At 43.6% G+C, this 12,371-nt stretch overlaps 1 protein-coding gene across 1 annotated transcript in view; it reads right to left on the reverse strand.

Annotated features, from left to right (window-relative positions):
• Positions 1 to 1,491: 1,491 nt before the first annotated feature.
• The window catches only part of FAM111A (FAM111 trypsin like peptidase A), a 95,485-nt gene continuing 84,605 nt past the window's right edge, over positions 1,492 to 12,371 (reverse strand). The window contains exon 4 of the mRNA XM_069227835.1: positions 1,492 to 4,858. Within this exon, the coding sequence (XP_069083936.1) occupies positions 2,864 to 4,858 (1,995 nt within the window). The 3' untranslated portion in view covers positions 1,492 to 2,863. The remainder of the gene's footprint in view (positions 4,859 to 12,371) is intronic.

The following is a 12,371-nucleotide window of genomic DNA, read 5'->3' on the forward strand; positions in this document are numbered from 1 at the left end:
TCTGCCATGCTACTGATAAATCAACAGGAACATGTTGTTTAAACTGAATGTGCTCTCATGTCACGGGAAAGTGTAAAACCTGACAGAGGGAATTCACTAGAATCAGGAGATGTACCTTTTTTTAAAGATGGACTGAGTTGCAGGAATCTTTATCACGACCCCCAACACCCCACCCCCTACCCTGCTTTGTGACGTTACACATATAACATGCATTAAAAGATTGTAGTCAACAATTTGACAAAATCACATTTGATATACACCTGATTACAGAAACACAAGCATAAGTGATTTAAAACATATAAATGATAGACTACAATTGCATAGCAGGTGCATCAAAAGAACATGATCGCTTGTAAAAACTTGCTTAGTTAAAGCTATTGCATTTGTAATAAAACTGGTCATAATTAGACACAATAAAAGTTACAATTAAGGTCAATTTAAGCCAATTGGGCATGATATTTTAATGAGGCATGTAGAAAAGATAACATTTATTGTTTTTCATTAACAGTCCAAACAACATCACTGTTCATTAACTAAAAACATTCTTTACAGTTTTTTAAATAACTATAATGATCACTGGTCAGCATCCACAAACGTGCCAACAGGTATATTCATTGTTTGTGCAATGGCTCTAATGGTGTTCAGGCATAACAGAACAGCCAATTTGTGTGATGGAAAATTATACGCCGCTTCCTGAGGGCAATGATTAAATAAGTTAATTCCATCTCAAGATATTCTTGCTCCTCATAGGTACTATCTGGGCTACTGGATGTGCTTTTCCATTAGCCCTAGTTTTTTTCTATTGCATGTTTAAAAAAAACAATCCCTATAGATACAAAGCTCCTCTAGCTCTAGTTATTGCCCTGAACAGAAAGTGTTTCCTTTGCCTCTAAACACGTTTTGGCTGTTCTGTTACAAATATAGTAGTTTCCTACATGATCAGTTATGTCTTGCCTCGTGACTGCATGTGGACTGGATTATAATAAATATGCATTTGACAAACCATTGCAGCAGCTGGGGTCAATATTTCCATATTACCACCTTTTTTTGGGCAATTGAAGATTTAGATGAGAAAGGAATGGTTGTGCAAAGGCGCTTCCACAAGTCGATGTGTCAGACTTTTAGGTTGATGTCTGATGACTCGCTTACCTTTCAACGCAAGATAGTCGTTTGGGCCTACTTTGTGTCCAAAGATTTGGTAAGGCATAGAGTCAAACAAGTTTACTTTGAAATAACATTTGTTTTGGTGTCCCAGATAAAGTATTGAATTGTTCGCAAATATAAACTTTTATAAAAGAGCATTTCAATAAATACTAGCAAGAGTACATTTTAAACCTAAACTCCGCACCTTTGTATATCGATGGTATACAAAATTGAATTATTTGGGTGGCAACTGCCCACTTCAAGAAATAATCACTAATCTTTTCATAAAGTCACTAAATAAACCTGAGCTCTCTCCCCCCCCCCCCCCCTCCCCCCCCCCCCCCCCCCCCCACTGAGTTTGTGTCAGCCTGACAAAAGCTGGGGACTAGTCAGGTGTCACCTAACATTTCCTTGCGACAGGGAAGGTCGCTGTGAAGTAAATTAAGTTCCTGGGCCCATCCCACTGGTCTTTCTGGTAGAAAAAACGAAACGCCTCTTTGACACTTTTCACTTCTCATCAGGGCTAATCATTGGCCCAGCTGTTGCTGAAAAGCCAATGCACATTAGGCCCCAGGAGCGTCAGGTAAGAAAGATTTAACTTTCTTAAAGTTACTTTCCTTTTACATTTATTAAAAGATCCAACTTCACCTAAAAGTTTGTAGCTGGTCCCTGCCTGGAGACAAGAGACTTAATATTTCATTTTGCTTCCCAGATTTTCTATTTGAGCCAGCCCGAGCCTTCTTACAGTAAAATAGCTTTTGAGTGCTAGTCACTGTAAAGATATATTTACTTAAAATTTCCTCATGTCCTACTTTTAAATAGTATGCACTCTGCCTTGCGGGCAACAAGGCCAACATAGGGGTGACTAATCAATATTCAAAGGGAAAGTTTCTCCTATCAAAAAGGATTATTTTGACAAGTCACACTGCAGATTTTACTCTGCAGAAATCAGGCTACACTGGATACATTTGAAGCCATGTTTGTAGATTCACCATAGTAAATGGCACAATAGGTGCTACAGACAACTTAAATGTCCCAATCTGGGAGCTGCTTATGCAATAAAGCCTTGCATCATATGATGTCATGGACAAGTGGATTAATGCAGAAATGAAGGGTCCGTGAGAGCCAGAAGGAACAGAGTCTAAAGCTGGGTGTGGTCACTTGTAGGAGACGCCGCTGCTTGCTGGACTATACAACCAAATAGACTACGGCCAGGGACTGCACATATGTTTCTTTATCTATTAATGTTCCAAATTGCATTTTTTTGCCCCAGCCCGACTGTGCATGAAAAATATTGTGGAGCTGATATATTGCAATGAAAGTTTCAGTTGATAAGAGAGGTCATTAAATTGCCCTGGATAGTGAATATTCATTATCAACTCAGATTATTGAGAATTCACTGTGTAAGCGGTATCCAGAGTTTGCATAGTTGGAAATTTCTCTACATCATATGCAAAGTTTCAGGCCCATATTTATACTTTTTTTTGCGCCGCATTTGCGCCACTTTTTAACGCAAAAACGGCGCAAACTTACAAAATACAATTCTATTTTGCAAGTTTGCGCCGCTTTTGCGTCAAAAAGTGATGCAAATGTGGCGCTAAAAAAGTATAAATATGGGCCTTAGTATCTGTGAATGGGACTGACTTTTTTTTTTAATATTGCAAGGTAGATGCTACTAATCAAGAGCGTATTCGCACATCAGTTTGGAAGACAATCACTATCAATTCCGCATATGTTTGCGTTTGCGACAATGGCCCCCTAGATTGGATGTGCTGTTGGACCGCTCCCTGGTCTCCTCAACACACATACCCTCACTATCAATATCCATGGAGTCATCACCATTGCAAGTAACATTTCTGTTCTGCTCGTCATTCCTGACAGCCTCATTTTTCAGAGATTTATAAACCACTCTATCTTTCTTTTTAATATCTGAACGGATTTCCTCCATCAGCCACCCAAACTCAATCACGCTGAGCTTCCGTCTTTTTAAATTATATCTATAGCCAGCGGCGTGCATGGCTACAAGGCGGCCAGAGGAATCAAACACTGGTGAGCCTGAAGAACCCTGAAAAAAACTAGTATCATAGGTCACTGTTCGGGAACTCCTTATTTCTCTGAAATTTTCTTTTGTAAACATGTGAATGCAAAAGATCCTTCCCCCTTCTGTGTCACAGTTGGGGTGACTGTCACCTTGCTGTCTTCCCTCTTCCAGACGCCTCCTTATTTCTTGGTGGCGTTCAAGGAAAGCTATCACGGTGCAGGCATCGGTGGCCTTCACCTCCCCATCTGGATGGCCGATGATGTAAACCAAGCCGTTGTGGGGAGGCCTGGAAACATGTGGCATCAAGCCCGGGGGAAACGCCCGCTTGCTTTTTTTCATTTCCAGAAGAGCATAGTCAAGACCCTTATCGGAGGGTCCCAACCAAGGCTCAATGGAGTACAAGCCACGTTTTTTATAGGGGTTTTCTTCATAAGTGAAAGACACCTTAGTGGAATCATGTATAATTTTAGGCCACTCCCCTTCCGGAACTCCTTCACCAACTATGTCCCGGATGACGTGGTGGCATGTAAGAATATAGCCACCTCCCAGGACAAAGCAAGAAGCCGAGCCTCGGTTACCGTTGTTGTTCCATGTGATATAACCCACCGACCGGCTGCGGTTACCTAGCATTTTATGAACTGTCACCGGGGTTGAGTTAACCGTCCTTTTACTAAATTCTTCCTTCTCCAGTTCCAGGAGGACTCGAGGAGTTTTATCCTGCGTTTTCGCCTCTTCCTCTATGGCCTCTTTAATCAGGTTCCCTTGCTCTGCCAGAGAAGGGTAGTGTTGTAGGAGGGATTGTGGAAAAGCTTGCAGCATGTGTTCAGTTAGTGAGCGTAACTGCTCACAGGTTTGGTCGGTGGTGGCATGCGCCACTTTCTTTTGCGTTAAATTGCAGATTTCCACCTCAAATGTTTTTTTAGCGTAGGTATCAACTACGCATTCAGAATCGTAAGCATCTTTACCAACCCTCATCTTCCATGCTGTGCTTTCTGCAAGTAACGGCAGAAAGCGACCATCTTTGCACAGAGCATCACGGAAGGTTTCCCCTTTAGCAGCAAACACGCAAATTGAATATTTAGACTTATGGAGGACATTTGATAAAAGAATCCTACTTTTTTTGGTGCCTTTGGCAGAGACATAAAATGTGACATACTCATTGGCCCCACCATCATATGCACGGTACTTCTCCCTCAAAAAGTTGTCATCTACATCAGAAGCCCCTTTCTTGTTGAATGGATAAAAGCGCATGTCAAACTGTTTGCTGCCTTCTTCAAGGCACTTTAGTGGCATCCCTAAATTTACATACCCACATGGACCTTGCTTGTCCAGTAAATGGAGCTCTTTCTTTTTATTATTCGCCTTCTGTTTTTCAACAGTATCCAGACTCACAAGGGCAGAGTAGATGCTACAATCTGCTTTGCCTCTCACTATATGTGTGCCATTGTTTCCATCAAGACTTAATTTAAATTCAATTTCTTTGTCTTCTCCGGCGTCCACCTTGGTACTTTCAGATTTTCCATGATCGTTCCGCTTGCCTCCCACCATTGTGTTGGTGGCATCCTTTAGGACTTGTGGTGTACATCTGCCTCCACTGATCTGCCCCTTATTGGATTGTGCACTTGATCCCACAGCCCTTGAGGTGGCTGAACTTCTGTCCATATCTGTCGATTTCTGGAGAAAAAAAAATTAATTGAAGTGAAACGTATAGTCTATAACTTCATAATTACATGGAAAATTGTATCTACTTGTCCTGATGCGTGCAAAGGGGCTGATATGGGCTTGTGTCATTTTCCTGAGACTAAAAAATACCTTTGACTCCATGACTTGCTCTGTCCCACTGGGAGGAGGAAGTGGCCGCATTAATGTCCATGTGACACTAAGCTCCAGGGCCTGCATAAGATGCTTTGAGAAATCTTATTATAGGATGGTCCTCAGCCCTCCAAAATGAACCTATGCTGTGGTGCTTTGTCTAAGACTTATTGAAAAGTGGCTGCAGTGCAAGCTTAGAGCCTCACACAGAAGGCTGCAGCTCCGCAACCCTTTTTAAATTGCTTAGAAAACGTCTTGGCCCTATGGACTGCCTGGCGACTTACACCACGGTCTGTGGTGCATGTTACCCGCAAGTATTCTACAGAAACATGGAACTTTGCTTACCTACAACCACTCAATAAATGTTTTACGGCATGTTTCTTGGGGCCCTCCAAGAATTAGGGAAACAGAATCACTTCGCTAAGATCTACTTTTGTGGCAGTAAATACTCCTGAGGACCTTTTTAGGGGAACCAATTGCTTGCTCAGACTCAAAAGAGATTGGTGACTCGAGTATTTATTACCATAGTGATAGTCATTAGTCATAGTGTGTAATAAACATACTTTTGTGTTTGGAAATAAAGTCCTGAGTCAGACAATCCGTTATTATATGGTGTGTGAATTTAAGCACCCCCACAATATCTCCCTAAGAATTCTGTGACTGTTCATCATCGCTACCACTGAGAGCCAAGTGCGAATAGGTTAAACTTGGTTCAGTTTGCAGAGCTAAAGTCAGGCTGACCCTGGGGTATCAGGCAAACAACTTCATCCTCCATTGTTGAGGCCCGATAGCCTCTGCTAGCCACATGACCTCCTAAAAAGGTTTTGACACACACACCTAAGTGGAATGCAGAATGGAGCATTGCTTTTGAGCTGAAGGCACAGGTGCAAGGCAGTCTCTCCCAGTTAAACAACTCTCATCATAAACCAGATTACAAAAGCTGCTACGCTAAGAACAGCGGACTTTCTTTTACCGCTATTATTCAAGCAATATGGCAGCTCCCAGTGGAAGGCTCTGCGTTTTGTTGTGATTATGGTAACTTCCATCATTCTCATGATGCACACACCTAGAGTTCAATTGCTTTGTGGAACGCTTTTTAACCCTAAATATCCAGATTTAATTTATTTTTATATTTTGGGAGGCGTTGCATACTACTAAACATTACTTGCACTTTAAGCTTGTAATGCTGTTACAAGTAAATGCCATTGGACTAACGATTAAGTGAAAATGGCACGAGTGCTTGAAGGAGATTTACATACTTTTCAAAGAAGAAAAAAAAATAAGTTGTTCCCACTTTTTGTTTTTAAATTCTACTAGATTTACCAGGTCAAGAGGCAAGATTTGTAAATAGGCACAGTTTAAACGTGGGCAGTGTAGGAAGCTGGCTCTTTATATAGTGAAACAAAATGAGGTACGCTGTGTAAAGAGTCCAGACAACCCTTATTGGTTAACAGAGTCAAAAAAATGATAACACTAAGGAGCTTATTTACCAGCCCTTTGCGCAGCTGGTGCGTCATTTTTCATGACACACAGGCGGCGCATACTGCAGGCCCATCTCTACAAGGTCACGCAAAGCCAGTTTGCATGACTTTTTGTGGCCCTGCACTGCATCTGGGAGGCGTTCCATGGGCGTTACGGTGAGTGTTCCCATGTAACACCCATGGGTTTTGATGCATTCCCATATTTACAAGAATCTGTAAACCTAGGAATGCATCAAAATCTTATGCCTCCCCAGGGGAGGCGCAACAAGGAAAAATATCTTTATTTCTCCTAGTTTTTAGGTCGAGCGTTAGCGTTCGACGTGTTGTATACTTTTAAGTATACTTATACTGTGAGTTCCAATGTTTTCATCTGTTGGTTCCAGTGTCCTTCAAAAATCCTTGCTTGCTAGTGGTCAGTTCTGCCTCTTCGTCCTGCCTTTTTCTCTTTGGGAGCAGCACAAAGTACTGTATAATTACGCTATGTCCTGTTTATCTCTTCTGTAAGGGACGTTTTTAGTATGTGCCTGTTTGTCTTACACTGTGAGTGTGTGTTCAGTCCCTCCTCCCCACCAGCTCCCACTGTAAACATAAACCAACAGCAGAGGGGGACTTTTCCAGGGCCAGCTCGCTCTCACTCTCTTCCTCTTGTTATTTTCATTCTGTGTGGCAAGAAAAGTCGAGTCAGTAATTTACAACGCTAAGAGCTCTAACTCAAGCAAACACAAGACCATTGCATTCCAAATGCTTTTTTTTTTTTTTTGCTTTCTGACTAAAGTGCTTTTCTGATGGCATTAATTTAGAACTCTAAGAGCTCTAACTCGAGCAAACACAAGACCATTGCATTCCAAATGCTTTTTTTTCTTCGTTGCCTGCTCGTGTTCAGTGAACCTTCAGTTTACATTTGCTTTGCTTCAAACAAGGCTGTAAATCAGGCTGTCACATTTTCTCTTCATGGAGCCGAGTGTGCCTGCATGCAGTCCCTGGTGGTGGGAGGGAGGGCGGATGCCCGCTTGTATATTTATGGTTACTTTTTGTCATGCACTCAGACCTTTGGGTCACCCTCTCCCCGCTCTCCCCCCAAACACTCCAATCTTTTTAACCTGCACTTTGCCTGTTGTCCATTCTTGCTTTCTTTGTTTCTTGCTTGTGTTCAGGCAGCTTTCCTTTTCATTTGTGGAGCATTCTTGCTCTCAGCTTAGCCTCACCAATGCTGTTTCAGGAAAGAAACAGGGCTGTAAATCAGCCTGTTATCTTGGTCACATTTGCTAGGCCATCTCTGGCCATCTGTTGCCTCCTCATTCGCACCCCCTCCCTCCTGTCATTGCTGGGGCCCTTCCTGCGCCGCTGCTTGTTTTCTTCTGAGCCTGGGAATTTGAGTTGCTTATATGCTGCGAGAAGGAGTAGGGAGAGCTGCAGGGTCTAGCAGGGGACCGGTGTTTGCAGGAGGCTCAGGTACAAAGCAGAGGCACTGCAGCTGCAGACCTCCATGGTTGGAGCAGTTGAGACGACGGGGACCGATGTTGTCCTTCATGTGGCATGACCGTACCTAGGGCCAGGGCATGGAGCACGAAGTACTGTTTCTGTGGCAATAAACAAACTGGTCTTTTTACATTTGTAAGATATTTGAACCTTACGGTTGTATCCTTTCCCTGTTCCTTAACCGAGGCACGTTGGAGCGCATAGCTTTGTTTAATCTCGAGTCACTCCATTGAGGCTGTTTGATTGTTTAACAATCTCTGCAACTACCAACCTCAGCACAAACTCTTTACTGTTCCATGCCATACCCCAGGCACTTGCTCCCCATGCCCCTGCAACACATTGGCTCCCCTTTTATGAAAGCGCCTTTTAGTGCACCTTGTGGCTTCAAGGTGCCTACCTTCTGCAACTATTACGTTCGCTCTGTGTCCCATTGAGTTCTAATTTTAATTTTGAGTTAATTGCTGTAAAGCCAGTTTGACATTTAGCTTATTGCACTTTGGCTTCTGCCTTTCCAGTGCTAGTATGAAACTTATTTGTAATGGTTGTCATCCTAACTTGAGGTTTCACACACAAGCTTAAAGTTTCCTATTGAGATGACTTCAACAAGGCTACATAAAGCAGACTGCTGCTGGGAGATGCAAAACGTTTTTGCATTAAATTGATAATTTAGTTTGCTTTTTTGTGTTGGCTTGATTCGCCTAACACACAGTTGCGCTTCAATAGTTCCTACGACGTTAATATCACAGATTGGGCCCATCCGCTGTAGCTTTTGAAAGAATATCATTTCAGCAAAGTTACCTTATGCTCACAAAACATTAAAAGGTTTTTTATAGCAATCAATTTGAAACCGATCGCCTACAGGTCAAGATGTTGGCGTCCTTATAGCCAAAACGTTTGAAATTACATCCCAAAAGCATTGCCAGAAATGAAAGAGCTGTAACTGCAATCTGCACTTTTGATTGAATCTGCGCACGTTTTTTTCATGGTTTAAAATGAGCATTATTTTGAGCAGTTGTGGCCAAGGTTTAGTAATATTAGTTTTTGTGTGAACTAGTCTGAACTTTAGTCATAGCTGCATTACTGAAAGGGCTCCATGCATGCGTAAAGTGTTCACTCATTGCTGTGCTGTATATGGTCCTGGGAGGCCGGGCTCGTACTCCAGAGCCTTCTTTTTAACACTTTCAGCCACCTCTTTTCACCAACATATTCCTTTTGTTTTTCTGGTATGGGGGCAGGGGTGGTCAACCTCCTGTGGTTTGACAGATGATTTTCCACTGCAGGCACAAACATTTAACCTGTCTCCCTTGTCACTGTTCCGCCAATGCATTTATAATAGCCTAGTAAACTAAACCTGTTTCTGTCTGTTTTAGTGTACCTTGCACTGTCCCGTTTTCCAAACTGCTTTTGAAAATGCTGGGTCGCCTAGTGCATTGGAACTGCTGCAATGCCATTTAAAATCTTTTTTAATCAGTTCTCTATTGTAAATAGATTCTGGAGGGCAGCAGTGTACTTCAGTCACACTTGCTAAACAGTCTCCTAATTCTTGGGTTTCTCATCTACATACAGAAGTAAATCATTAAGTCCACTGTTTTGTGTTGTATTCTGGGACTGTTTGTCATTGTAACATCAGCACTAAAAGTTCCTGAATGCAAAAAGGAAGTAAAACCCTGGACTGGATGAGCTATTTACATGTGGATCTAGCAAACGTGTAATAATAAATAATGTTGTTAGCTCATGTCCTACCCAAGAAAACCAGATTAATACCACACTGAGAACAAATCTATAAAGGGCAATGTGGATTTTTTAAAATTGTGGATGGAACCATGAAATGATTTTTTTAAGCAGCTTGTGAGGGAAGCTTGCATTGTACCTCCTCTGTGAGGGAGCATGCACTGCTGCCTGTACTGTATCTACTGTGTGTGAGAGAAGCTTGCACTGCTGGTGCCTGTACTGTATCTGCTGTGTGTGAAGGAAGCCTGCATTGTACCTTCTGTGTGAGGGAAGCTTGCCTTGTACCTGCTCTGTAGGAGAAGCTTGCATTGTACCTTCTCTGAGAGGGAAGCTTGCATTGTACCTTCCGTTGGAGGGAAGCTTGCATTGTACCTTTGTTGTGTGCCCAATCATCCCTGCCCTTGGGTAGAGATAAGGCCCTGCTAGTTAGCCGGAGCAAAACCAGGATTGGAGCAACAGGTGTCACCTGTAGTGGGTCAGACTTAGTCTCCCACACCACAGGTGATTCTGCTGCTCGAAATCCAGTAGTCTCATTAGAATAATGAGAGCCTACGCGACACCTTCTCTGTGAGGGAAGCTGCCATGGTACCTTCTGTGTGAGGGGCGCTTGCATTGTACCTTCTGTGTAAGGGATGATTACATTGTACCTTCTGTGTAAGGGACGCTTGTATTGAACTTTCTGTGTGAGGGAAGATAGCATTGTATCTTCTCAGTGAGGGAAGCTTGCATTGCTGCTGTGCCGTATATGGTGTGTGACCGAAGCTTGCACTGCTGCTGTGCTCTATCTGCTGTGTGTGAGGGAAGCTTGCATTGTACCTTCTGTGTGAGAGAAGCTTGCATTGTACCTTCTCTGTGAGGGAAGCTTGCATTGTACCTTCTCTGTGAGGGAAGCTTGCATTGTACCTTCCTGGGAGGGATGCTTGCATTGTACCTTCTCTGTGAGGGAAGCTGCCATGGTACCTTCTCTGTGAGGGGTGCTTGCATTGTACCTTCTGTGTAAGGGATGATTGCATTTTACCTTCTGTGTGAGGGACGCCTGTATTGAACTTTCTGTGTGAGGGAAGATAGCATTGTACCTTCTCGGTGAGGGAAGCTTGCATTGCTGCTGTGCTGTAGATGGTGTGTGACCGAAGCTTGAACTGCTGCTATGCTTTATCTGTTGTGTGTGAGGGAAGCTTGCATTGTACCTTCTGTGTGAGGGAGGCTTGCACTGCTGCTGTGCTGTATCTGGTGTGTGAGGGAAGCTTGCACTGCTGCTGTGCTGTATCTGGTGTGTGAGGGAAGCTTGCACTGCTGCCTGCACTGTATCCGTTCCTTGTATAAGGGAATCTTGGATTGTACATTCTCTGAGAGGGAAGCTTGCACTGCTGCTGTGCTATTTCAGCTGTATGCGAGGGAAGCTAGCATTGTACCTTTGGTATGAAGGAAGCTTGCACTGCTGCTGTGCTGTATCTGCAGGGTGTGAGGGAAGTTAGCATTGTACCTTCTGTATGAAGGAAGCCTGATGCTGTGCTTTATCTGTTCCTTGTGTAAGGGAAGCGTGCATTGTACATTCTCTGAGAGGGATGCTTGCACTGCTGTTGTGCTGTATCTGCTGTGTGTGAGGGAAGCTTGCATTGTACCTTCTGTATGAAGGAAGCTTGCACTGCTGCTGTGCTGTATCTGATGTGTGAGGGAAGCTTGCACTGCTGCCTGTAATGCATCTGTTCCTTGGGTAAGGGAAGCTTGCATTGTACATTCTCAGAGAGGGAAGCTTGCACTGCTGTTATGCTGTATCTGCTGTGTGTAAGGGAAGCTTGCATTGTATCTTCTGTGTGAGGGAAGATTGCATTGTACCTTCTGTGTGAAGGAAGCTTCCACTAGTTACTAAATAAACTACCTATCCCTCTCTATCTTCCTTCCTATCTATTCTGTGCAGCTCTCACCCATATATTTTCACCATGCCACGTAGATATACTCAGAACCACACAATTCCACACTACACAATCCCACAAGTAACAAAATACAAACCATAAATTTCCACTCCACCACACATACATCCACTACACTCCAAACCAAATCACATAAATAAAAGACATTGGCCCTCATTACTAGATTAGCGGTAAATGCCGCCTACCGCTACGGCGACGGCCGCCAACATACCGTCGTCATGGCTACCAGCCACCAACTTCAATATTACTGTAGACAGAATTCCACCAGAAGGCTGGCAGAATTACGTCGACGGTCATGGCGGCAGACGGCGGCGCTGCTGCCAGCAGAAGTGCCACGCCAGCAAAACACCGCCTACCGTATCATGTTCCATGATACGGCCTGGTGGTGTTTTGCTGGCAGACGCTACTGCTGGCAGCAGCGCCGCGTCCTGTCACCTGCCGTAGGACCCCCTGCAAGCAGGTAAGTCAGGTTCTCTGACAGGAGTGGGGGGTGTTTTGTGCATGTGTGGGGGTGTTTTGTGTGTGTGGGTGTGTGTCTGTTTTTGTATGCGTGCATGCGGGTGTGAGTCATCTGGAATGCGTGTGTGAATGACTGAATGTGAGTGTACGGTTATGTTGTGTGTTGTGAATGCATATGTGTGACAATGTATGTTAGTGTGTGTTGCGGTGTGTGGGTATGTATGCATGCATGGGTGGATGTAGGTATGCGTGTGTGTATGTGTGCACATGTGGGTGTGTGGATTACGGGTGGTC

This window comes from Pleurodeles waltl, chromosome 4_1 (genome assembly GCF_031143425.1).
Source record: "Pleurodeles waltl isolate 20211129_DDA chromosome 4_1, aPleWal1.hap1.20221129, whole genome shotgun sequence".
Classification (NCBI taxonomy): domain Eukaryota; kingdom Metazoa; phylum Chordata; class Amphibia; order Caudata; family Salamandridae; genus Pleurodeles; species Pleurodeles waltl.